Source organism: Bubalus kerabau, chromosome 11 (assembly GCF_029407905.1).
Source record: "Bubalus kerabau isolate K-KA32 ecotype Philippines breed swamp buffalo chromosome 11, PCC_UOA_SB_1v2, whole genome shotgun sequence".
NCBI classification, from domain to species: domain Eukaryota; kingdom Metazoa; phylum Chordata; class Mammalia; order Artiodactyla; family Bovidae; genus Bubalus; species Bubalus kerabau.
In genome coordinates, this window is record NC_073634.1 from 5,366,250 (window position 1) to 5,394,040 (window position 27,791).

At 46.6% G+C, this 27,791-nt stretch overlaps 1 protein-coding gene across 2 annotated transcripts; it reads right to left on the reverse strand.

The window, feature by feature from the left end:
* Positions 1 to 23,580, reverse strand: STARD7 (StAR related lipid transfer domain containing 7). 2 transcript variants are annotated; one of them, XM_055539332.1, is made up of 8 exons: positions 22,815 to 23,580; positions 15,166 to 15,374; positions 14,124 to 14,173; positions 12,777 to 12,887; positions 12,612 to 12,694; positions 12,165 to 12,264; positions 6,890 to 6,974; positions 1 to 218 (listed from the first exon to the last, which is right to left on the reverse strand). In XM_055539332.1, exons 1-8 carry the CDS (start codon positions 23,138 to 23,140, stop codon positions 193 to 195), a joined length of 990 nt encoding a protein of 329 aa, XP_055395307.1. In that variant the 5' UTR covers positions 23,141 to 23,580; the 3' UTR covers positions 1 to 192. The 2 variants fall into 2 exon arrangements, with proteins under 2 accessions (XP_055395307.1, XP_055395306.1); XM_055539331.1 differs by lacking the exon at positions 1 to 218 and adding an exon at positions 4,082 to 5,932.
* Positions 23,581 to 27,791: the final 4,211 nt, after the last annotated feature.

The following is a 27,791-nucleotide window of genomic DNA, read 5'->3' on the forward strand; positions in this document are numbered from 1 at the left end:
TTTATTTATGACTACACTGGGTCTTCGTCGCTGCACACAGGCTTCTCACGGCAGTGGCTTCTCTTGCCGTGGACCACGGGCTCTAAGCGTGGGCCTTCAGTTGCTGTGGCCCAGACTCAGCTGCTCCAAGGCATGTGCGATCTTCCCCAACCAGGGATCAAACCTGTGTCCCCCGCACTGGCTGGTGGATTCTCAACCACTGGACCACCAGGAAGTCCCTATAGTTAAAGATACTTCTCAAGGTTATTTGTTAGAAATCAGAGTTCTCACGTTTTCTGAAGGATGTTTTCATTTTAAAAAGAATTTCCAAACTCCCGTCCTACTATGCTGTGTTCAGAGACTAGTTTCTTTGTGAGTAAACATTTTTAGAAAATGCTACAAGGACCCCAAGAAAACTGCCCCAGCTCTTCATATTAATCCATGTGTCATGCTAGTGGTGCACATCCTGAAATTTTCAGAGGAGAAATTATATTTACTGCTTCTAATACTCATAGAAAGAGCACCATCAAACAGCTGGTAACTGGATAATGGAGCTAGGCAGTAAGGCAAGACTAAAACCACATAAAATTGAACACGGGGGATGAAAAGAAAGCCCACAATCCAGGTTCAAAGGTAAGTCAACAGCCCTGGTAAGGATTCGAACATGCCACCTATGAGAAACTGGCCCAGCTTGAAGCCATTTGCCAGGAGTCTTTGTAGGGTCAAAATTAGGTCCACACCCTGGCTCGACTGTCACTTCCTGTGAGTTTGAGTAGGAAAATTACTTAACCTCTGATGCCATTTCCTGCTTATAACACAGGGAGAGCTACATTCTCGCAGAGCTGTTGCAGGTAGGATTTTAAGAGATCTCGCACGCAAGCATGAAGCAGAGTGCTGGGCACAGCAGATGCTCAGTGACTGTGCTATCCCAAGCACAACAGAAGCCAGCAGTGTGACGAGGCAGGCAACACATTAACGGCACTCCAGCTTATGTGAGCCGTGTGCCGAGCGAGGGGGCTGCCGCCTGTTGCAGCCTCTAGGTTGCGGGACAGGCTCCGCTGTCAGCACCTGGGGTGCTGGGCTGAGCAGCCCGGGCTGGGGCCAGCTGTGCGAGCTCCCAGGTCGAAAACTACATTTCCCTAGGGATTTCCCCGGTGGCGCAGTGGTCAAGAATCCGCCTGCCAGTGCGGAAGACACACGAGACACGGGTTCAGTCCCTGGGTCGGGAAGATCCCCTGGAGGAGGAAATGGCAATCCTCTCCAGTATTCTTGCCTGGAAAATTTTCCAGGACAGAGGAGCCTGGGGGGTCTACAGTCCACAGGGTCACAAAAAGTTGGACATGAATGAGCACGGGACAGGCAGGCACTAAATTATCTTAAGCACCTGTGAAGCTACATTACAAACGGCAGGCTGCCAACTTACTTGGCTGCTCTTGACAACGGACACAAATGCAACATACACTTAACAGGATATTAATTTGGGGGATGGGTTGCTAGTCATTTAGGGAGCAACCAAGGAAGTTTTAATATGAGCTATTAGATATTATGTACAACAGCTTATCTGTATGCTATTTGCAGTGTAGTTTACACAGAGTATCTTTATTTAAAAAAAAAAAAAAAAAAAAAGGCATGCTCAGGCACTTCCCAGGCAGTCCAGTGGCTAGGACTCCATGCTTCCACTGCATGGGACACAGGTTCGATCCCTGGTCAGGAACTAAGATACGGCATGCTGTACAGCAAGGCCAAAAAAAAAAAAAAACCTTGGTCAAATATTTAATGAAATATGTTTGCAATTTACTTTCAGATGGTCATGAAAAAGTATATTAGTCTAATCAGGCCACTATAATGAAATGCCACAGACAAGAGTGACTTAAACAACAGATTTCTCACAACTCTGGAGGCTCAGCAACCAAGGTTGAGATGCTGGTCTATTCTGTCCCTGGTTAGAGTGCTCTGGCTTTTCATGTTCCTCGTGTGGTGGAGAGGGAGATCAACTTCAGCAGCAATTAGTATAAAGGGCACTAATCCCATCATGGGGGCCCACCCTCAAGACCTCATCTAATCACTTCCCAAAGACCTATCTCAGTCACATTGAGGGTTAGGGCCCCAGCATGCATACACATTTGAGGACACAGTCCAGTCATAGCAGTGTATACAGCAAAGATAAAGCACACACGACAACAGGATAACAGCCAGCAAAGGCAGGGGAAGGGTATACCAGGTGTTATTAGTACTCTTTCAACTTTTCTGTATGTATAGAATTGTTCAAAATAAAAAGTTGAATTTTTTAAAACATTTTTTTGATGTGGACCATTTTCAAAGTCTCTGTTGAATGGTTACAAAACTGCTTCTGCCTCTGTTTCACATTTTTTGGTTACAAGGCATGGGGGATCTTAGCTCCCCACCAGGCATCAAATCCACATGCCCTGCATTGGAAGGCAGAGTCTTGACCACTGGACCGCCAGAGAACTACTCAAAAAGTTGGAGGATTTTTAAAAGTTGCTGGTGACATAAAGCCTGGGAAAAGCTGTCACATGAGCACGGCCTTCAAGAAAATGAAGGGTTCTTCCACGGGAGAGTTTTCCAGTGTTGCTTCAGGCTCAGGGCTTGACCCTTCAGTAGACAGGATGAGGCCCACCTGGCGTCAATGTAAAGAACTTCCTGAAAGCTGGAGCTGTCTGGCAGCACAAACGCTGCTCTGTTAGGAACCCAACCGCTTCTCCATGCATGTGTTCACGCGTAGCCTGGACAGCGGCCAGGGTGCCAAGCAGGGCGAAGGCCGGCACCCAGCTCCCCAGTGAGGGGTTACGCAGAGCCACGTGTGCCCACAGTCCACGACCTCGAACAGGAGGCCTGCTAGCTGAGAGGAATTCCCAGCTCCCCAGTGAGGGGTTACGCAGAGCCACGTGTGCCCACGGTCCACGACCTCGAACAGGAGGCCTGCTAGCTGAGGACTTCCCAGCTCCCCAGTGAGGGGTTACGCAGAGCCACGTGTGCCCACAGTCCACGACCTTGAACAGGAGGTCTGCTAGCTGAGAGGACTTCCCAGCTCCCCAGTGAGGGGTTACGCAGAGCCACGTGTGCCCACAGTCCACGACCTTGAACAGGAGGTCTGCTAGCTGAGAGGACTTCCCAGCTCCCCAGTGAGGGGTTACGCAGAGCCACGTGTGCCCACAGTCCACGACCTTGAACAGGAGGCCTGCTAGCTGAGAGGACTTCCCAGCTCCCCAGTGAGGGGTTACGCAGAGCCACGTGTGCCCACAGTCCACGACCTTGAACAGGAGGCCTGCTAGCTGAGAGGACTTCCCAGCTCCCCAGTGAGGGGTTACGCAGAGCCACGTGTGCCCACAGTCCACGACCTTGAACAGGAGGTCTGCTAGCTGAGAGGACTTCCCAGCTCCCCAGTGAGGGGTTACGCAGAGCCACGTGTGCCCACAGTCCACGACCTTGAACAGGAGGTCTGCTAGCTGAGAGGACTTCCCAGCTCCCCAGTGAGGGGTTACGCAGAGCCACGTGTGCCCACAGTCCACGACCTTGAACAGGAGGCCTGCTAGCTGAGAGGACTTCCCAGCAATGTGGAGGAGCTGCCACAGTCTTGGGTGTGCATGTGTTCACCTCGTGTCTCCCACAGGAAACATCACACATACACTCAGAACACACTGTGAGCTCGGAGTCTTCAATGCATCCGGCACCAACCTGCACCCCAGCTGAACCGCCTGTGTGACCTCACTTCCTGCCACGCCCTGGGTTTTGGGGCTCACCCCCTCTCCAGCTCCAAACCCAGGCCAGAGGCCTTGCCACTCTTCTAACGCTGCTCCCGCCAAGCCCATCCTTTTAAAGCAACGGGTGTGGGTTATCAGTGCATCCAGACAAGGAAGTGGAAATGGGTGGTTTGTTTTCAATCGCCAATCTGGTCACCTGGAAAGGCCTTATAGTCTGTAGGCAAGGTGGTGGGTGGTGTGTCAGTCACCGCCAGCGAAGACCAAATCTTGCTGCTTTCACGTGCCAACTCTGCTGGCGGGAACACGCTTTTTGATGAGGAAGAAGTAATAAGCCCAGTATGCAAGACTTCCTTGACAATGTACGTCCAAAGACACATTCCTTCATACCAATCCTTATTTATTCACGCATTTGGTAAAAACGTCACAGTCAGGAGTGAAATCATTACAATGACGTAAGTAACTATACAGACCAACACCAAGTGCAGAGTCAAATTGCCAAAAAGCACACAAGCAACACACAGCTCCTCTGCTCGAGTGTACTCACGGCACTCGCCCATACCACCCGTCCCAACAGTCACAGGCGCTCAGCTCCAATGCAACCCAGGGACTCATCCCTGGGGAAGAGGAGGGAGACACAACCGATGAAGAGAAGCGGGACTGTCTGAGGCACCCCTCTGGTCTGCCAACGACACAGAGACTGCAAGACGTCAAAGAGTGGGGCAGGCATTTCTTTGGCACAAAACTTAGGCCGTAAAAAGGTTAAGGGGCTTAATCTCAGCTTTTGCTCCTCTTTCAGCAACACAAAAGGGTAGCAAGTGCGGGTGGGGAAAATCTCGTCATTCATATTCTAAGAAATAAGGGGGAGGAGAAGGATCTGAAGCCCTGAAGCCTGTCCCTATGCTCCCAGTCAGAGTGCAGCATGACCATAAGCCCCATTAGCCAGGCCAGGCCGATCCCATCTGATTGTGACTTTATCTGAACAGTGTGGTTTGCCTTAATTTTAGCTCAGAAGACGACGAAAAGTTTTTCACAGGGTCACATGAGTCACCTCCCCCTTATATGAGCATTTGGGACCGACTGCATCTGTCTGCTCACACAGCTTGTCTGCAGCTCTGAGAGCTTCCAGGGAGGTGCCCGACCCCCACCCCTCTGCCTTCAGCCTTCCAAGATGGCCAATTTGCGGGCATCAAATCAAACCCAAAGTGTGATAATAATGCCTGAATCAAAATGGTGCTGTCTATACAGTCCAGACTATGGAAAAAAAATCCTATTCCATTCCCTAATTCCATCCCGTTTTTTAACACAAAAGTTAAAAAAAACACACAAAGCTAAACTGGATAATGTTTTGAGCATCTCCACTGATGCTATCAAAAACACTGATGATAGAGTTACTGTCTGACAGCGTTAGTTTCCCAGTTCTTGGTAAATGGGCTACGGGGAGGCAGTGGCCCAGATGGACACAGCACATGAGTACCGAAGAACTGGCTGACTCAGGGAAACGGCTTTGCGTGGGGAACGGCAACAGGAGGCGGAGACTGACATTTCTTGGTACAAACTATGTCCCTAGAGACGGGAAGGTGAGGACAAGGCACTTACGCTGCCAAGCAACAGTTCACACCCCCTCAACACCAGGACTGTGACCAAGAGTGCCCCCGGCCATGACCCCTCATTGGAGAGCAACCATCCACGTGGTCCAGCTGGACCTTCAGAGCCGAAGGAAACCCACCCAAAGTGCTGCAGAACCGAGGCTGAGAACGGAATGTGGGCAGAGAAAGCAAAGGATGCTGTCCCCTCTGGCCTGAGGCGAGGCTGGTTCCAGAGGAGCTCCAGCAAACACCAGTTTCAAAACGCTTGGCCTGAGAACGTGCCCAGGGCCTTTGGATGCCTCCTCTTCCGGTTCCGACACTGAGCAGCAGGGCTCTGAGAGCAGTACTGAATCAGCCTGCGGTGGTGGCCACAGCAGACCCCACCCTGTTCTGCAGCGGAGGGCGTGGCGATGCGGAGACAGGGCTGGAACCCGCCTGGCCCCGCTTCCCCCAGGGCCTGTCAAGCGTACTCGATGCGGGCAGGCCCACAGCTGCCCTCGCTCTTGCGCTCAGAAGATGGGGTGGCGGCTTTGGCCTCGCTCCCCACTTCCAAAGGCTGAGATGAGACATAGTCCTTCACTCTGATCTCCATGTTCTTGGCTTTCAGAGTGGCCGTGTGCAGCTTCTCCAGGAAATCTGGCATGCCTGTCGGGAGAGAGGGCAACCTGGGTGGGCGGGCACGCCAGCCAGCAGGCTCACTATGTTTCACTGTTTTACTTACTCAGTCGTGTCTGACTATTTGCGACCCCATGGACTGTAAGTCTGTCCATGGGATTTCCACGCAAGAACATTGGAGTGAGTTACCGTTTCCCCATTTCCTTCTCTAGGGGATCTTCCAGACCCAGGGATCAAACCTGAGTCTCCTGCATCAGCAGGTGGATTCTCTACCGCTGAGCCACCAGGCTCAAAATTAGCAGGGCCTGTTTCTTTCCAGGCAGGAAGTCAATGCCTCCGTATAGAGATCACAGCCTCACAGACAGACAACAGACTTATAGGGAGTGAAAACCACCCAGGACCTCCTAACTCCCCAAAGGCTCTCTTTTATGTGATTCAAATATCACTTATCAGTGGCACAGCCAATTTTGCTGAAAAATGTCAAAGAGTAGAAACACCTAACCTCCTCTCCATTCCCCTCTGAAGGGTAAGACACCGCTTACAGAGGACAAGAGAGACAATCTCATGAAGCTGTTTCTAAGGGAAGAGATTGGCCAGGAAAAACGCAGTCAATCACAGCAGTGATGTGCTGTTGCCTTTGTTAAGAAGGGTGGTGGCCCCTTTCCCCAGTGGACTGTCCTATAACCACATGTTTTAAGGCTTCTGACACGATCTAAGAAGAAAGTTTGTAAATGCGTTAATGTACACAGTGTGTATTAAGCAAACATTCTTCGATTCACCTCTGGGCATAGGCTTCGTTTTGGGACCAGAATGCTCATCCCTCCAAACTGCAGCCGGAGGCTTCACTGCCTTCAAGACAGTATTCAATAATGAACTCGGAAGGCCTCCCATGAAACAAGTGTTAACCTCCCTGAAGCCACTGAGAAGCTAGAGAAAAATAAAACGTTCAGCCCAAGTACCCGGCCCCGTGCACAAGCACCCACTCACCACTGGAAACCATCCAACTAACGCAGTAGCGAGGAAACACGGTCTGGGGGTTGTCACTATATGTCAGCAAGTAGTCAAAGCCATTCTGGAAAAGAAAAACAGCAAAGATGAAGGTACCCAAATTACCCCTCACAGCCTCCGTACCCAGTGCCACAGAATAACCACGATCGGACTCTGGGGTGGAGAGTGGCATCTTTTTAACCCTGAGCAGAAGAGAGTTAACGCTGAAGACCTGAGAGGTTACTACCTAGTGAGGCCAGCCCAGTGGTGTCCGGGAACTTGGTGCCTGCCTGACCCCGGTCAACAGTTGAGTGCTCCAGGGCGCCCTGCGCCTCCTCTGGGCAAACAATGTGCTTCCTGCTGAGCCCCCGCTCTCCCCCTGGGGTCTGGGACTGTAGGACGTGCTAGGCAGAGGGTGCCTGTGTGACCAGCCCCCAGTACAGACACTGGGCTTCTCCAGGCAGAATCATCACACGTGTTGCTGCTTTTCTGTGGCTGGGACAGGATGTGTTCCAAGAGCCCTCACGGGACAGGGAGTACGGGAAGCCCGCAGGGATTCCTCCAGACCCGCCTGCATCTCCCCCTTTTGATCCAGCTGTGCATCCTCCCATCACTGTGATAAATCTTAGCTGCGAGTACCTTGTCAGCTGGGTCCTATGCGTCTTTCTAGTCAATCTTAGAATGTGGGGGTGGACCTCAACACATACCCCACCATGTTTAAATATTTTAATCGTTATCGAAATGATATTAACTCTTACCACTATCACTATTAACACTAGCATCAAACATTTACAGGGCGCTTACAACTATGTGTCAGGAACTGCTTCAGCTCCTCACAACAATCCTATAATGTAGACGCTGCTAATCCCCATTTTACAGATGAGGAAACTGAGCACACAAAGGTGAAGGGCTTTGCTCGAGCTCACCCACATATTCAACCAGAGCCAAGATGAACCCAGAATCCTGACCACAGGCCCAGGCACCCACTCTCGCTGACTCAGCCCTCTCACTGGTACACTGAAGACAAAGATTAAAGAGATTTACAGGGGTCCCGATCCCTGGAGAGGTCTGAAGCAAATATGCTCCACCCAAAGGGTAACAGAGAACCACTTTTAAAAACTCCTTATTGAATTTGTTATTGTTTCTATTTTATGTTCTGGGTTTTTGGCTACAGGATCTTAGCTCTACAATCAGGGATCAAACCGAAACCCCCTACACTGGAAGGCAAGATCTTAACCAATGGACTGCCACGGAGGCCCCAGGTCTGCACTTTTCAAAGCAGACTGGCCACAGCTGTAGACAGCAGCACTGTGACTCGCACGCCTTTCCACCAAGCCCACCTTCTTCACTCCCTGGGTGAAATGTTGAGTCCTTTATTCATCTACTCAACAGCTCTCTGAATGTCTGCTATGTGTCTGGGGACTGTGCTAGGCACTATATGGGAAATAAGAACATGCTAGTCCTTGCCCTCAGGAGCTTCCAATTAATAGGACAGACAGGTGCTGTAACAGACATACAGACTTAACACCACAGAAGTAAAGGAGACGTGAAGCCTGCACAGCGGGAACAGTGACGCCACAAAGGCTCGCCAGGAGACATGAGCTAACACGTACAAAAAACTTGAAATGATCCTTCCCATAAAACACTTGGACTGAGAAGTCAAAGTCCTGGGTTTTCATACAGTACTGCCTATACTGAAAAAAGTCAAAACTGAAAACAACTGCCGTCAGGAAGAAGGAATTAAATGGGTAGAAAGAACAGGGATGTAAGCTAAATTACTCTTAAGAATGAACAGGCCCAGAAATATGAGAACTTCTAGACGCCAAAGGGTGGTATTAAGGCTCCTAGAAGAAATGCTCATTTTCAGATTCACACCTAAAATTATAGAAGGTGAACCTGAAATGTAGCACCAGAAGACAGGAGAGTTTCTGAGGTTAAGTCAAAAGGGCTCTGGTCAATAAGAGGATCCTAGATAAAAGTGACTGTAAAACAAACCAGATATGCTTAAATTTTTGAGTTTCTAATAGCATGTCTTTTTTCTTTTGGCCGTACCACACAGCATGCGGGATTGAATCCAGGCCTCCTGTATTGGAAGTATGAGTCTTCCAATGAGACTTACCACCAGGTAAGTCCCATCATTTCTTTAAAAAAATAAAAACTTTAACCTTTGGAGGATTGCTTGTTGAAAGAACTAATTCAACATTTTAAAAACTAGTAAATGAAGGAAACAAATCAGCATCTTTCTTATTTCCCTTTCCTCTGTGAACTATGGGAAATCAAATAGTCCATGTATAAACTTTCAAGTACTGGCTTCCCTGGTGGCTCAGCTGGTCAAGAATCCACCTGCAATGCAGGAAACCTGCATTCGATCTCTGGGTTGGGAAGATCCCCTGGAGAAGGGAACGGCTACCCATTCCAGTCTTTTGGCCTGGAGAATTCCATGGACTGTATAGGCCACGCGGTTGCTAAGAGCTGGACATGACTGAGCGACTTTCAAGTATGTCATCTAATAAATGGAAATAAGCGAAGAAAGAATGAAGAGTTCATACAAATAGTATTTTGTAACTTCTAATAAAATAGTTGAGCTGAGTAATATTCATCAATCACCTCCAAATTCACAAAGAAAGGGATCAGAGCCTTGTCATGGCAAAGGGGCTTGCTAACTCCATGAAGCTATGAGCCATGCCATGCAGGGCCACGCAAGACCGTCGGTTCATAGTGGAGAGTTCCGACAAAATGTGATCCACTGGAGGAGGGAACGGCAGGACACGCCAGTGTACTTGCCGAGAGCAGCCCATGAACCCTATAAAAAGGCAGTATCAGACATTATATACCTCTTAATAAAGCAGTCTTGCTCCAAGCAAATAACCTAAATCTGGTCAAGCCTCTAAGTACCCACATATAGGGAACACAAGGGACGGAAAAACACATTAGATGACACTGTGAGAACATAACCAGCAAAATCCAGAACAAAGAAACTGCTTCTTCAATAAATACAATTCCAAGGGGGAAAAAAGGAGGGAGAACTCAAGATATAGATGCAAAGCTACAGTGTGAACACATTTCAATATCTGGATCTCACCTGAAATCAGGAATCAAATAAATAGAAAAAAATTCATGGATGATCAGGAAAGCTTAAACACTACAGATATTAGATATTAGGGAACACGATATTATGTTTTCAAAAAATCTCTCTTCTTTTTGAGATAAATACTAAAATATGTATAGAGGAATTCTTCGGTTCTTCTACAGCAAAACCAGAATCTGCTTCAAAAAAATCAGGGTTGTGCAAAAGTGACCAGAAAGAGTGCAGATAAAACAAGTTTGGCCAAGAGGGTGATCACTGCCGGAGTCAAGGGAGGACAGAGTCCACACATGTTACTTTCTCTACTTCTCCATCTTTCGTCTACATCTCAAATTTTCCATAATAAAAAGGGAAACTGGGGAGTTCCACGATGGCCTGGCAGCGAGCATTCCAGGCTTTCACTGTCGTGGCCTGGGTTCAACCCCGGTCAGGGAACTGAGGTCCTGTAATCCGGCAGCACAGCCACAATAAAACAGAACACCACACCCTGGCTCAGGATCTACGTCCCATCTGGCAAATCCAAACTCAAGTGCCTGGCTTTCAGGCATCTTCTGTACACGGTCAAGGTAATCACCACTCCTCCCCAGACTCTGCCTTCCTTTCCAAGCACTGAGTCTCTCAACACCCAAGGTTCCCTCCTTCCTTTGTCTGCAGCTGAATCACGGAATCAGGTCTTCTACCTCCAGGGTCCTTCCTGTTTTCCTCCACCTAGAGGCTGCTTTTTTACAAGAACCAACTCAAGTCTTACCTTTCTCCTAAGAGCTTGCCACAATGTGCTATAATACTTACAATTCATACTGTTCCCCCACCTCAGCTGAAAGAAGCTATTTCCTGGTACAACACAGTCCGCTGGTGGCCCAACTCTGCCTTAGCTATCTCATGGTCAGGGTTTCCAAAGGCAGTAATGCTGGGACTCCAGTCACTTTTTTCCCCCAAATAGGAAATACATGGACAAGGTTCAGACTTCAGAAGCAACATCAAAGAAAAGCAGGAGGCACAACTCCAACTCCCACAGGCCCAGCCTGCCCAGGCAATCGCAACATTCTTGCTTCTAATGCAAGGACTTTGAAACATGTTTACCTGTACTAACTTACAACACACTGGAACAATACTTTCTACATGGCCAACAAGTCCTTTCTTTCTCAGCCTCTCTCTCACATGTACTTGTACGTATGTAATCAAACAAAAGTATCATAAAATATGCTTACATTTGGTTTCTGTTTATTCCTTTTCTAGCACTAATTAAGTCTGTCTTCCACAAGCGGGTAGCAACTCATGGTTTGAAGAACACTGCTCTCTGGGACTTCACCAGTGGTCCACTGGTTAGGACTCTGAGCTTCCAATGCAGGGGTTCGATCCCTGGTGGTGAAGATCCCACGTGCAAAAAAAAAAAACCATCGCTCTATAACGGTACAAACGTCAACATAGAGCTCCCCGAAAACCACCACTGAGGCAAACCACAGTTTCTGTCATGCTTAGAAGAGTCCCATTATATAGGTGGTGTAAATAAACCAACTTGCAAAAACAAAAGCTCGGCTAAGAGAACAGTCATACAGCTCTAAAACACAGGTGATGGGGAGAAACAGTGATTTCAAAGTGAACAGGACTAAAAACAGCAACCACCACAATCAGTATGTACGCTCAACAGAGGTTTGGCTAAAACATCAAAACTAAAACACCACACTAAGTTGAAGAAAATATTCTTTGCAAAGAAAGGTCATAAAATGTTCAAGGAAGCAGACAGCACTGATAAGGAAACAGGAGACCTGAAATGTGTTACGTGTTCTGCCCACTGTGGGGAAATTCTGATGGGAACAGTAGCTCGATCTGGCTCCTAAGAACACTGCCAACAAGCCTGTATGAGTCAGGGCCGGCGTGTTCTCATCACCGCCCCTCAGGTAACAGGAGCCAAGGGGTCATCACTGCTTTGTCTCAAGGGTCTTCCAGGTACACCACTTCAGGTGGGGTCCTGAAGTGTGGGTCCCAGGCCAGTAGCACCAGCCTCCCCTGGGAGCTTAAGACATGCAAATTCTCAGGCCACAGCCCAGCACTATTTAAGCAGGCTCCAGTGGATTCGATGCCAGCCAAGCTGGAGAACCAGCATGCCCCCCCCTAGTTCAGACAAAAGGCGATCCTTGAGAAAATTCATAAAGCGCTAAACCATCACATCTCGGATGACATACAACTCACCTCATCAAATGACTTGTGTGGACGGATAACCATTTGGGACTCATATGATCGGACCCTGACGAATTCCGGAGACTCTGGCACACTCGGGTGCTCCACAGCACTGGCAAGGAAAGAAGCAAGAGAAACTGAGGACTGTCTCTACACGCAGGGCCACCGGAGCTGGAGTTACGGAGTGAAGGCAGCCTCTAAACTTTTAAATGACTACATCAGAAAAGTCATGAATGAATACACACTAACTTCTAAAAGCAGAGTGAGTTAACTCGGTGTCTCTTTAATTATCACCATTAAGGAACTGAAGGATTATTCTGATGAAAGGTTTGCATCCCTTCAACCCTCTGAGACAGTCACATTCTCGCTGGGACGCACGGCGCCCTGGCTTCACTCACAAGACAAGCAGACTCCCACCAGACACGTGTGAATGAAGGCCAAGCCGCTCAGCATGCGTACCGTGACACCAACACCATCACGTTGTTTTCCTCATCCACGCTGTACCGCCGAACGTACACATAATCCCGTGAGTACATCGGGTACTAAAGAAGAGCAGGGGTGGGAGGATCAGGGCTCTGTCTCATGTGGACGTGATCAAAGCAAAACCAGAGGTACAATACTTACGGGAAAATGAGTCACCCAGTGAAGAACCTCAGAGCCACTGACCACATCCCTCTCGATCACTTCCAGCTTGATCACCAGGGCATCCCACTTTTTCCTATATTCTGTATCCAGCTATAGAAAGAGCAAAGACCATGAAGACCCAAGAAATCCAGAACGAAGCTACAGAAGACTTCTCCAGAGGAGTGGGCCTCTTACCCAAGAGCCTTCTGAAACAGTGATGTGACCTAAGGAGAGTGCCCAAGTGTCAAAGACACAGCTGTGTTACTACAGATGAGTCCTTTAATAAAATCCCTTCCTGTAGGCCAATCCCTTTACCTTGAAAGTGAATCTTAAAAAAAAAAAAAAAAAAAAAAAACCCACAAGTGTAAGAAAAAAATATTGTCATAGACATGTCTAGAGAAAATACAGTAGACAGTGATAGAAATTTCTAAGGGTGAAATAATTCCAAAAAGTTTTAAACAGACAAAAAGTCCAAAAGTACGGGCAGACACCTCACACAAGTTGCTTTATTTTAAAAATTTCTAACATCACTAAGAACTAAGGAATCTCAAAGAAAGACACATATCATACACATTCAAATCAACAAAAATTCAATACAGATTGACAGAATTCAGTGCTTAGGGGAAAGCGTGCACTTGTGTGTTAGCAGTGGGTGTTATAATCACCAAACTAGTTACTCAAAGTCCAGTAAAACATGAGAACTCCAGGAAGGAAAAAACAATTTTTGTAGAACTCTAGGTGATCCCAGCTCCCCTTTTCTGTATTTCCCCGCAAGGAGGAACAGAGTCTTTGAACACATACTCTTATCTTTACAACACCTTTACTGTGGACAAGTTCCAGATTGCTAAGTCCTGACTACATCTGTATACTGTAGGGGAAGGACATCGCTAAGCCAACAAACAGGCAAAACTGGAATACAAAGATTCTATCAGGGTTGCATCAGTTACATTTGCTGACTTTGATAATGGTACCATGGCTAGTTAGGAGAATATGTCCAGTTTTTTAGGAAATACACACTGAAGGGTTTTGGAACAAAGGGCATGTAACTTACCCTCAAACTGTTTAGGGGGGGAAATTATAAAGTCTTATAAAATATATTAAAGCACTCAAATCCTTCCTCTATTTGATCTTCCCAACAGTCTTAAAAAGAGCAGAACTGGCCTCATCCCCAGAAGGCAAACTGTAAGTCAAAGGCTCACCCAGAGGCTAGCTGACGTGACATGAGGCGCAGAGAGATGGATGGACTGAAGTCAACATCTTGTAAGTCAAAGAAATCACTCATTTGAATGATGGCAAGAGGACTTCTAGGCTTAGCAGCTCCTGATCTGGGAGGAGAAACGTACTCACCTGAACATTGAAGAACTGCCGCGGTGTCACGTCCGTGTAGGTTCCAAACACTAGAACAAAGGATAAGCAATGTTTGCCACACTCATCTCCCACTCTGTTCCTATCACTTAACTGCATTTGAACTGCAGAGTACTGACGTACAGATCTTAAAGGCAGATTCAGAAACAGAAGTCACACTGGGGCAGCAAAGTATGACAGAGACAACCTATAGCAGAGTATAACAAAGACAAGGAGACTCTTGTCATCAGTTCAGTCGCTCAGTCGTGTCTGACTCTTTGCAACCCCATGAACTGCAGCACGCCAGGCCTCCCTGTCCATCACCAACTCCCGGAGCCCACCTGAACCCACGTACATCGAGTTGGTGATGCCATCCAACCATCTCATCCTCTGTCGTCCCCTTCTCCTTCTGCCCTCAATCTTTCCCAGCATCAGGGTCTTTTCAAATGAGTCAGCTCTTCGCATCAGGTGGCCAAAGTACTGGAGTCTCAGCTTCAACATTAGTCCCTCCAATGAACACCCAGGACTGATCTCCTTTAGGATAAACTGGTTGGATCTCCTTGCAGTCCAAGGGACTCTCAAGAGTCTTCTCCAACACCACAGTTCAAAAGCATCAATTCTTTGGGGCTCAGCCTTCTTTATAGTCCAACCCTCACATCCATACATGACCACTGGAAAAACCATAGCCTTGACTAGACGGACCTTTGTTGGCAAAGTAATGTCTCTGCTTTTTAATATGCTGTCTAGGTTGGTCATAACTTTCCTTCCAAGGAGCAAGCGTCTTTTAAATTCATGGCTGCAGTCACCATCTGCAGTGATTTTGGAGCCCAGAAAAATAAAGTCAGCCACTGTGTCCACTGTTTCCCCATCTATTTGCCATGAAGTGATGGGACCGGATGCCGTGATCCCTTATCATCAGGTAGGAAAAACAACAGCACAGCAGGGCAGTGCTCCCGGAACAAAACCACAATGGAGAGTGTAAGAGAACAGAGTGCCATGCACCTGCCGGGGCGAAACACACCCCCAGCAGCCGGGGGGGACTCACCTCGGTACTGGTAAAGGTGGGTGCCTGAAATGGGACGCCGCCACAGCTTGAAGTGTTTCTTATCCATCACCATCTCCCATGGCTGCTCTGTGCCTCCTGAATCTTCAACCCCTTCTGTCTGGGATTTTGGTTCTGGGGGGTGGCGCTCAACTCCAGAGCTCCGAAATATACCTGACATTTCCTCCAACCGTTTCATCTCATCAATGGATCTGGAGAGGAGAAAAACAACAGGCATGGTGGGGTGGTTGGAGTCAGCCCTGAAAAATGAACTGGCCACACAAAGACTTACACAGAGCGGTGTGGGTTTAAAACAGTATAAAGTGTAGGGAATAAAAATATGAGTTCCTGAGTCTGAATCCCAGTCTAACATTCATCAATGAGAATATTAAATTACTTAACAATCCCTATTTCTTAACCTGTAAATTGGGGATGATAATAGTACCTACTTCAAAGGTTGATTATAAAAATTAAATTTACATGTAAAGTGCTTAATACTAGCCATACAATTAGCCCTCATATTTTATGCCTATGAAATGTCATTTGATATCGTTTGCCCATTTTTTAATTCGGTTGTCTTCCTATCATATTGTAAGAGTACTCACGTATTTTTCCTCCTTTATTTTAAAGAGAGATAATTTACTTGCTATAAAAATTTATACTTTTACTATATACAAATCAGTGCTTTTTAGTCTAGTCCCAAGGTTGTACAACCATCACCACCAATTCCAGAACATTGTCACCAACCCCCAAAGAAATCTTTACCCACAGCAGTTACTTTCTATAGCCCCTGACAACTACTAACCTACTTCTGTCTCCATGAGTTTGCCTCTCTGGACAATTCATATAAATGAAATCTTATAAAATATGGCCTCTTGGGTCTGGCTCTTTTCACTTAGTAAAATACACAATTTCACTCATGCTCTGGTGTATTGCTTTTACGGCTGAATAATAATCCACTGTACGGATACATCATATGGATGTATCACACTTTGTTTACCCATTCATCAGGTGATGGACATGCAGGGGTTTCCTACTTTTTGGCTATCATGCATAATATTGCTACAGATATCTGCATACAACTTGTATACAGATGAAAGCTTTCAGTTTCTTTGGTAAATTCCTAGCAGTAGATTTACTGGGTCTGGGAAACTAACTTTTTTGATTCCAGCAATCCTAGCGGGTATAATGACTAATGATGTTAAGCATATTTTTATGTGCTTATGAGCTATTTGTGTATCTTCTTTGGAGAAAAGATGTATTGAAATCTTTGTTTTAAATTGGGTTGTCTTTACTGTCAACTTTTAAAAGTTCTTCATATATTCTGAACGAAAGTCTCCTGTTAAATATTTACAAATATTTTCTCTGAAACTGTGGGCCGTCTTCCCACTTTCTTGATAGTAACTTTTGCTGTACAGAAGTTTTCAATTTTGATGAAGTCAAATTAATCTATTTTTCCTTTGACTGTTCATGTTTTTGGTGTTCTAGCTAAGAAACCACCGCCTAACCCAGTATCGTAAGAACTTATGCCTATATTTTCTTCTACAAGTTTTAGTTTACACTTAGGTCTTTGACCCATTTTAATTTTTGTGTACAGTGTGAGGTATGGGGTATAAATTCACTATTTTACAAATGCATCTCCAGTTGTCCCAGCACCATTAAAAAAAAAAAACACACAATTTTCCCTTTAATCTTTAAAGAGGAGTGAGCAAAGCAAGACTGCTGGCTGACTCTGTCGCTTTTACAGTTCAAGACTGAAGATAACACCTACTGATATGTTCTGTTTGAAATGCCCTTTCTTACTCCTCTTTAACCTTCAGAAACTGCACAAAGGGATTTGCCTGGTGGTGCAGCGGCTAAGTCTCTGTGCTCCCAATGCCAAGGGACACGGTTCAATCCCTGGTCAGGGAACTAGGTCCCACATATAAGAGTTCGTATGGCACAACTAAAGATCCCATGTGCTGTAACCGAGACACAGTGCAGTCAATAAATAAAAATATAAATTAAAAAAAACCCATAAAGTTCAAGGTTAACTCCAAGAAAGGGTTAACCATACACATTTACTTTTATTCCTATACAGAAACATACTGCACTATATTATAATTAATCTACCTTTATGCCTATCCTCCTTACTAAAATGGCTCCTAGCAAGTACCTGGTAAACATTACATGCTCAGTAAGTGTTCGCAGAATAAACTGAGTAAAATAAATATGGGGGTAGGCCTCAATAATTCAAATTCTTATTAAAAGATTACATTAATACTAGTTTAGAAGTCCAAAATTCAAAATCATACCAGTAACCCCGGATTAAAAGTTTACAGCCATCCAAAGGATAGCGCAGAGATCTGGGTTCTAGTCCCAGCTCTGCCAACTTGAGCTGTGATTACAAGTCATTTTACCTCAAAGGCGCTCCAGTTCCACCTGTAACATGAGCACATTATTTCTTGAAGGTCTATTCCAATTCTCTGATTTTTAAACTTTGAACTTCAATGAAAGTATTTATGTACGAGGACATTTGTGTTTTGACCACCTGAAATCTTTTCCTATTGAGGAGAACCCCCAAATAGGTGAGATATAGCCCAGTCCCCCTCTTGCGCCCTAGCAGTGATCGAATGATCACAGTTAATCAGAGACTTCTGGTAGAGGAAATAACCCGAGGCACAGGACCTTTCAGATTTCCTCACTTATCTGGAGGGAAAAATGCAACAGATCTGGGTAAACTAAACCAGCAACACTGCCCGAAGCAGAGCATTCCTGTAGCTGCTGTGGCTGTCCTCCCAGCCAACCTGGGCTCTCCCCGGCCTTCAATGCTGTGTGTGTCCTAACACCTTTCTGATTACACCCTTTTTGAAGAAAGTTAACCAGTATCAGTTTCTCTGTTTGCAACTGATAACCCTAGCCAGTCAATTTATATTGATGGTCTGATGAAAAATGTTTAACCTTTTAAAAGTTTCAGTGTGAATTAAACATTGCAAAACAGGATTGACTGCTACCATTGCAAAAACCATAGAGAAATAGGGAAGGAAATTTAGAGTGGGCAATAGGTCTTGCAGAGGAGAAAGCAAAAGTAAAGACACAGCTAGCTTTGGCTGTGAGAACAATGCAGGCATCACACAAACCAGTCATGGCCTGCTGAGGACTAGTAAAGCACCCTTCAAAAAAAATTAAGCTGGACTCCTCAATGTCCTTACCACATAATGAAGAGGGGCAGGAACGTCTTGAGAAAAATACATCAGAGGCTCATAAAATTATATAGTAATATGGTTTTAAGAAAATTAAACTATATGACTATAGGCAATATTTTTAACAGCCTTCTAAGACTCAAAGTGGTACAGAGTTTCTGACCCACTGCTTAATCAGCCTCTTAAGAGTAAAGGTCACTAGGTGAGACTGAGTGCCTTCGGGGGATAGCAATGCCCAGTGAAGGCCTGACGCTCACTCTTTGTACAGCACAGTATGAATGCCAGAAGGAGACTGCCTCATGAAAATGCCAATGAGCACTGTCCCAGGTTTAAGAATCCAGAAGGGTCTCAATTTCTAAATGCTGACATGACAGACATCATCAGCTCGGTCACTATTATTTGTGTGAAGAAAAAAAACCTCTCACTATGTATCCCATTATTCTGCTGTGTCAAATCTTATCTGGAGGGGATGGTTGCCTACACCTTGTTATCTGAGAGACTTAAGTAACAAGGGAGAAAGAAGGACAAAAGAGATTAAACCCAAAATAGCAGCAGGACCAGATTAGTAAGAGGATCAAAGAAAGACAGTCAATGCTTTCCTTTCTTCAAAACTAAAGTCATCTCAACATTTAAGAAAGGCTGTATGGAAAGCTATGGAAATTGAAGGCATAAAATCATGAAAACAGAAAGTATTATCATATTAGGTTCATCTAGGGGAATCCTACCCTAAGTGTAGAGCTTAATATAAGGCCCCAAAATGACTCAAATGAAGCCATTCCTGTAATGAGTAATTTACCAAAGTAACACTGCTTTGTTTCAATGATCCCCTCCTCAAATTCCCAATTAATATCAAAGTTAAAGACCTTGAAGAACAACTGTCATGGGACATACCCAAAAATGAGACATCAACAGCTCCTTGCAATTCTGAGCCAACTGGTTAACCATCAAATAATGAAGACAATCTCAGGAAAAAAAAAAAAAACCTTAGTTTTTATTACATAGTTCTGATTATCTAAGAATGTATGAGAGTAAAAACATCGTTAAGTGACGGGGGAGGGGGGGGGGTCCCTTTAAGCCAAAAGGACTTTTTGTTGATCATTTATCTAATTAATAGCACAGTGAAAAGTTTGAAGGCTGAAATAGGAAAATGGCCAATTTTCTTCATGCAACTTTATTGGTACATATTTATTCAAATTTCGAGAGCAATGAATTTTAAGTTTTTTTTAAAAAGAGGAGGGAAATTAATGGAACATTTTCCGCTAGTCTTTCATATTTCTTAACTTCCTTTTTGTTCCTATAATTTTTTTAATGTTCCAAAATAATAATAAAAAAAAAATTACTATTAGTATTTTTCCATAAGATTTGCCCTGCACTCACAGAATGCCAGTCAGCACCAAAAACAGTGGTTAGAAGTTATTTTGTCTGGTCATTTAATTAAAGTCAATCAGGTAAGAAAGCTAGACTAAGCATTAAAATCCCTGATTTCTATACCTGGACCATCAATGAGTACAATTTACTTCTTTCCTCAAATGTTCGTGCTGATTCTCAATTAATGAGTTCCTATTTAAGATGTTCACATTCAAAAAGGGAGCCTTACAGCCCATCACTGTGTGACAACAGCCATATCAGGATGAGTGTGTACCAGGACAAGCTGGTACAGAAATGGCACAGAAGACCCAAAGGCTGTGATTTAGGGGCCATGGGACAATCACGCTCTTCTTCCACAAACAATGAAAGAAATGCACATGTCCCGAGGCACAGGCACTATGCTCATTCTGGAAGCTACCCAAAATCATCCAACCAGTGCCAACAGAATCTAAGATCTTCTAACCTCAGCACTGCATCCTGTAAAGCAAACAAAATAAAGCACCAAGCCTAAGCCTGGATGGGAAGGGAGTCTGGGGGGAGAATGGATACGTGTACATGTATGTCTGAGTCCCTTTGCTGTTCACCTGAAACTACCACAACATTGTTAATTGGCTACACACCAATATAAAAGTTTAAAATATACATAAAAAACCACCAAACCTAAAAAGGCTAACCTGTACCCAGAATACCTTATTCAATAAAATATTGGCAATTCCCTAGTAGTCCAGTAGTTAAGATCCCTTGCTTTCGTTGCCACTGGATCCCCAGCCAGGAAACTAAGACCCAGCAAGACGCACACAGTGCAACCAGAATTAATTAATTAATAATAAAATACAAACAGGACCAGCTAGGAGAACAAAGACCTTTGAAATCACCGTACAACCTACATACAGCTGACAGCATATCACCTGCCCCCCGATCAAGGTAACATTTCTAAAAATCCTCAAAATGGACTTGATCAAATTTTAAGTATATGACTGAACTCAAGCATGAACTGGACATGGAGAGTCAAATGAGGGCCTTTACTGGAACAACAAGGCTGGAGAGGGTCAAAAAGGGCACCTTAAGTGCTCTTACTGGCCTTTGTCTAAGCTTCTGTATTAACCCCAAGTGGGTTAATACAGAACAATATCTCTTTAGGAGCTGGATTAGAATCAAGTGCTTCAACTGTCTGATTTCTTTCTCCCACGGCAGATAGTTGACTATGGACTCAAATGTTTACCACATCTATTTCTTATTCTATTTTCCCCCTCCAGCTCCTGGAAACGGGAGACCTACTGAACAGAGACGTTCTAGAACATATCATCAATAAAAATACATGACGAAAAAGTATGAAATCTATCACCCGGGCCTCAACACTACTCAACTCCTATTCCCAACAGGGCACCCAGAGGCCCTTTCCTGGTCTTTCTCTTTCCCAAACCAAATCCAACTAGGAATTTTCCCCTCAAACTTCATGACTGTGGAACATGGGTATTCCATCATCATCAAAAAACAGAATGCAAATTCAAACAGTCACTGGTAATTTTACAACTAAAAAGTTACCTTCCCATATTTCTCACACCTGAGAACAAAATACCCCAAAACACTAACAGAAACTAGGCAGACCACCTCTCATGCTTTGATACCTTAACGTTTTTGAGTAAGGTTGTTCATGGTTATGAGTTTAAAGTGCATTTGTAAAACAGTCCTTCTTACTGCTAGGAAAAGTATTACCAGCTCTAAAGATACACTTTGCATTTACCGACAACTCACAATGTTGCCTGGCATCTGGGTCCTACACTTCCAGAGAGATCACAGTATTAACTTTACTGAAATATTTCCACTTTCACCTAACCAAAAGTGTGAAATAACAGAAGAAATGACCAGAACAGACTTGTATTGGAATTTATGTGAGGTAGGGGGACTATCCGAGGTTCTTGAAATCAGTTTCAGAGTTCGGGGGCAGAATATGTGGAGAGACACACATTTTTTTTGTTTAAAAAAAAAAAAAAAAAATACAGCGACACTGTAAAGCAAGACCCAAAGCAAGGTTTCCTCATATTACATGAAAACTGTAAGGGCTCAGTTTAGAACCACAGATGAGCAAATTCAACTAATGGTACTATACTTCTCACAGAAGTTTTTGATGATGACAACGTGATTACAGAGCCTAGTGAAACTCTCGGAGTTCTAGTGGAAGTAGCAAGAAAAACCGACCTAATTCTTCCAGGTTAAAATGTGTGGGCTACTGGTTTGTCCCCGGAGGGCAAAATCTCCAGTCTCATAATCCTGCCATGAGTCACAATGACAAAAGGGCTCTCCTGGCATATCTCACGAAATCCCATTTGGAACAATGTAACTTTGTAAATTGCGTATCTACACCCTCAGGTCCATTTTAAAATCTGTTTGGTTTTTGGACCTTCTATGCGTTCGTGCTTGCTCAGCAGTCCTAATCTCTGCGACCCCAGGCCCCTCTATCCATGGAATTTTCCAGGCAAGAATACTGGAGTGGGTTGCCATTCCTCCAGGGGATCTTCCCCAACCAGGGATCGAACCCATGTCTCCTGCATTGGTAGGCGGACCCTTTACCACTGTGCCACCTGGGCAGCCTTTGCATCTTCCTGAAAGAATGATGACATGAGCAATAGCTTACATGTCTTCAATACCAACTTCCCACGTTATTTTTTTTAATTAGTCAAAAAAAAAAAAAAAAATTGGCCGCACCCTGCGGCATGTGAGATTTTAGTTCCCTGACCAGGGATGGAACCTAAGCCTCCTGCATTAGAAACGCATTCTTCTTAATCATTGGACCACCAGGGAAGTCCCCAAAACGTTATTTCTATAGTGGCACGCTCCCCCAAAGTCCCCCTCTCCACTAGCCTACACCTGCAGTTATTTCTAATTCAACAAATCAAGTTAACCCGCAGAGGCAACGTAGAAACGTGGGTTTGCTACAACCTGATCAAACTACTTGCATCGTCACTTCCAGTACCACCCGGTCAACGGGAGACAGCGATCACCAAGGCCGGCCCCAGGTTTTAAGGTTTCCACCTCCCAGCCCCACCGCTCCGACCCTCCCTCCACCCCAGAGAGGAAGCACGACCTCGTCACCAAGCCCACCTCTGCAACTCCTCCTCCCGGATCCTCTCCTCGTCCCACACGAACACGCCGGCGAGCGCCGCCATCAAGGCAGAGGCATGGCCCGGGCGCCCGCGCAGCCGGCGCCACAGGCGACCGAGGAGGACGCGGCGCGAGCTCTCCGAATACAGGCGGCCGTAGAGCTGCGCGATCTGCTGCGCGCGCCGCACGCGCAGGCCCGTCACGAAGCGGCACTGATTGGCCAGCAGGGCGAGCAGGCCCCCGCCCCGTGCGCCCGCGCGCCCGGCCGCCGCCGCCGCGCCCACCAGCCATGCAGCCAGGCCGGTCGGCGGCCTGCGCGGAAACATGCCGCCCGATCGCCCCGCCGGGGCCGCGTGCACACGCCGCGCGCCCGGAGGAGAGTGACACTTCGCTCACGGCGCCAAAGGAACAAGGCCGGGAGGGTGCGGGCGCCCTCTCGCCAAGTCCTCCTAGTTGGCCGGCCCCGAAGTCGCCTCACGGTCTAACAGGTCCTTCATCTCCCTCTGCAGCAACCGCTGAGAAGTCTCCTTTAAGAGAGTCGGTCGAGGCACCGGCCGCGGCGGTGGGCCTGCGACCACTGCAGCAGGCTCTCCGCGGTTCCGGCCGCAACGCCGGAGGGCCAACGGCCCTTTCGGCCGCCTGCCTCTTCGGCCTCCTCAGGCCGGCGCCAGGGGCCGGGGTACAGAGCGCGCGAAAAGCGGCGAAGCTAGCGCAGAGATTCCCGAGCGTTCCGCGTCCACCACATGCGCTGCCAACTTGCACCCTATACCCCCCCCAGTCTCCGCCTCCCGGCCCTGATTGGGCGCGGCCGGGACTCCGGGTTCTGATTGGTGGCGCCAGGTGCTCGTCACTGCCCCCTCGCGCAGCGAGCCTGGAACCCTCGCTAGCAAGGTAGGTGGCGCGGCGGCGAGAACTAGTCAAGGGCGGCTTGGAGAGTGACCGGCGGACCCCGCCGCCACCGCCATCTTCCGGCCGCCCGACCCCGCCCCGCTAGGGTCGGTGGCCAGGTGCCTTAGAACCCGGCTCAGTGCCGTCTCGATTGTTTTAAGAGGCTTGCGATCGTCGCCTCTAATTTGAGCCGAGGGTGAGGGTGGGATCTTGGCTTTGCGTCCGCGAGGCGCTGGGGATATCCAGATTGGGGACTGGGGGCGGGAGAGCGTAGACGCCTTTGGTGGATGGAGACCCTGCCAAGCCTTCCTCGGCCTCCCCGCTAGCTTTCCCGGAAGCGCTGTACGAGCCAAGACCCCTGAGCACCGACCCTCTCTCTGCGACACCTCGACCGAGAGCGGGCCAGCGGGACATCCTTAGAGCCTAGGACACTGTCAAGAGAGCTGCTTGGGCAGGTGACCCACCTCAATGTGGAAATGCGGTAGCCCTTTCGTAAAAGGGCAGCAGAATGGAGTTACCTGGGGCAGATGGCCCTGGTCGCTTAGTAGCTGTCCTTCTGTCTTTGACCCGAAGGTGACAGCGTGAGAAGTTTCCTAAAACCTACTTGGCACTACCCAAGAACAGCCTGGCTAAATGATCTTGAAGAGTATTTAATGACTATTCTCTGCACAACCTCGTTAAAACGAAAGGGCTGGATGTCCAGTAGGAAAACCTACACGAAATTGTTTTATTTTTTAAACTTATATTAAGCTTATATGTTACAGTACTGTAAAAGGAAGTCTTCATGTAAGAGACTGCTCATTCCAAGGCAGTGAGCGCATTTAGGAATTTCACACTTAATGTACCTACATGAGCAGTTTTATCTGGTCTTAATAAAAGATATTTCTCCAAAAAGAAAAAAATTGCTTTACTGGGAGCTGAAATTTAGATCTATCCAGACTGTCTGCTTTGACTCTGGGACTTGTTACTGATGTTTATTTTCTGTTGAAATAAGGAGAAATGGGTATATAATAGAAAATGGTATTTGATGCTTTGCGGAGCCAAGCTTTTCTCACTGGTGGTAGGATAGCTGGAAGCGGATATGAGGGTGTATGGTCAGGCCACTCAGGATGGTGGTTCACCTCTCTGTGCATGCTCTGCGAGACCTGTACCTGCTTCACCTACACCCTACTCACATGAGTGACCTTGCTACACACCTCCTAGGTACTCCCAGGCCCCAGCTAGTGATAGCTTATCAAAGGGGTGGTGAAGGGCATGTCCCTTTGCTGTTTTCCCTGGTAACTAATGAGCCCACCTGAAATCAGTTCCCCTACAACTGGCCATCTCCCCTTCCCTGCGACAGCCAAGCCTGCCACCATGTCCTGCCTGCCCTGCACTTCACAGGGTGGGGTGTCGCTTCAGAACCTTGCTTCAGACGTGTAAGCTCCCCCATCCATTAAACCAATGATGTCTCTGTTGCTGACTCCGTGCTCTTCCGTTTGGAAGCTGGGCAAGCACAGAAGCAGTCCAACAAAGGGGAAAGGTTGGATTTTCCTTCTCTCCAGCTTTCTTTGATTTAAAGGAGCTTAGGGCTTCTGCTTTTGTTCTTTTTTGTTTTGTTTTTTTTCCTGTTTTCTGTTTACCAAAATGAGTTCTCAGCTACGCCAGCTGCGCCGCTCCGATCCAGCCATTTTCCCTCCTTTGTTGCCTCTTTCTGCCCAGTACATAAACACTGTCGCGTTCACTGTGAAGACGGAGACCTGAACTCTTCCTTTTTTCAGACACCACCCCTCTCCTTCCTTTTACAGCTGTGGTTTGTTTTTGAAAGTGATGCCAGGCTGGACCCTGTGGGGCTCCCGGGTGAGTAGGCTTTTTTGGCCTTCAGCTTCCAGGACCTTCTCTGAGTTCCAAAGGGCAAGTGAAGTGAAGTCGCTCAGTCGTGTCCGACTCTTTGCGACCCCACGGACTGTAGCCTATCAGGCTCCTCCATCCATGAGATTTTCCAGGCAAGAGTGCTGGAGTGGATTGCCATTTCCTTCTTCAGGGGATCTTCCCGACCCAGGAATCGAACCCAGGTCTCCCGCATTGCAGGCAGATGCTTTACTGTCTGAGCCACCAGGGAAGCCCAAAGGGCAAAAGACTTGCTAATCAAGGGAGGAGCAGTCACAAAAGGACCTGGGGCAAAATTAAAGGGACCAGAGAGATTCACCAAGATTAGCAGACTGGACCACCTACGACCTTGTGTTGTGTTCAGTTGCTAAGTCCGACTCTTTATAACCCCATGTGGACTGCACCGTGTCAGGCTTCCCTGTCCTTCACTATCTCCCCGAGTTTGCCCAAATTCATGCCCAATGAGTCAGGGATGCTGTCTGACCATCTTTCTCTGCCACCCTCTTCTCCTTTTGCCTTCAATCTTTCCTAGCACAGACCCTAATTTTGTCAACAACCTCGCCCTTTTTGAAACTTCCCAGAAGGATGGGTTACGGTTAGATCCAGATCACATACCCTGCCTGACTGTATAAGCTCTCCCTGTTTACCAGGGAGGGGAGCACAGTTCTTGAAGGGCTAGCCTACTGTGTTCCCCCTTTGCCTGGCAAAGCAATAAAGCCACTTTTTCCTTCTCCTCCCCATAACTCTTTCTCTGTATTTCTGTTTGGTCTTGGTGCACAGAGAGCCAAGATTTTGGCATCAAAAGGACGACATGAACATGCTTGCTGTCTCCATTGCTGTTCCTACCTATCCATTCAGCTTCAGAAGTTTCAAAATCCATTTCTTCTCTACCATCTTCTCTACCACTTTGTTGTTCAGACCCTAACAGTACTCTCTAGCCTAACCTCTCTTCCAGTCCATCAACAAACTTTGTTTTGCTTGTGTATTCCCAAAACAACATTGAAAAAATGTATTCCCTTTGTATAATTTTGACTTGATCCAAAATTCTTAATTATTAGCTTGTCTTATATAAGTTAGGTTCTGCCTATTAGACCCACCAAAACATAAAGCTGAGTAGGCATAATAATCCATAGTAAGTGGTGCATCCAGAATTGGGATGAGAGGCCAGGGGCACAGTAAGCCACACAAACAGATGACCTGGACATCCGTGTCACCTAGCATTTATGCACTGAAAACAGGAAGACGCAGGGTACAGCCTTCCAAAGAGTGGCATAGCCGTTGAGGACACAACATAAACTGGTTAGAACTGACTAGATCCAACACAGCAGACAAGTCGACTTCCACTTGAGCCTCAGTATACGCTCCTAATACATCAGCTAAATGACACACCCATGCCATGACAGCTCCAAGGCCCAGCACAAAAGACCAGAAAGTGGGTGGTGACCCAATTCTGGGGCCCCTCTCCAGAAATAGTAGGAATAATCCTCCCACCTCATTAGCCTATGAAATTACCCAGCCCATAAACCGCCCCTCCATATTTCAGGGCCTCTCACCTGAGGTGGCCCACCCTCTTGTCTATGGAGTATCTCCCTGAATAAACCTGCTTTCACTTTACTATGACTTGATCTTGAATTCTTGCCTGCATGAAGCCAAAAACCCACCCTTGGCGGCCATCCCAAGGACTCGCCTGATATGGGACGTGAGCATCCTTTCACCTACACATTCTCTTTCCTGATACGCATTGATGCCTCTCCCTCAGCCCTGCCTATGGCTGCACAGAAGGTGGAGTCTCTTTATGACCATCTGACCAAGGAGGAAAAAAAGCAAAGCTTGGACTTCTCTGGTAGTACAGGGGTTAAGACTCTATGCTTCCACTGCAGGGAGTGCAGGTTTGATCCCTGGTCCAGGAAGTTCCACATGCCACTTGATGTGGCAAAAAAAAAAAAAAAAAGCTTGATTTGCTTATAGGTCAAAGTGGTGTGTGGGTGCAAGCTGAAAAAGAACCGCAGCTGCACTACAGCCCCACCCTAGGGTGATCTTGAAAGATGGTACCAAGGGAAAAATTCCTCTCACACTTGCTGTAAACAGAAATGTAGGCAAGGTTGGAATATATATGGACTTAAGGCACTAGCAATAACCTCAGCTATGCAGATGACACCACCCTCATGTCAGAAAGCAAAGAGGAACTAAAGAGCCTCTTAATGAAAGTGAAAGAGGAGA

Bases quoted from the DNA above. Each gene is read 5' to 3' on its own strand.
- STARD7 (XM_055539331.1), bottom strand. From the start codon at position 23,140: ATGTTTCCGCGCAGGCCGCCGACCGGCCTGGCTGCATGGCTGGTGGGC. The intron at 15,375-22,814 runs GTGGGCTTGGTG...TCTCCTCTCCAG, and splicing joins CGGGAGGAGGAGTTGCAGAG to ATCCATTGATGAGATGAAAC. The intron at 6,975-12,164 runs GTGAGTTGTATG...TTTCTTTTCCAG, and splicing joins CACACAAGTCATTTGATGAG to AATGGCTTTGACTACTTGCT.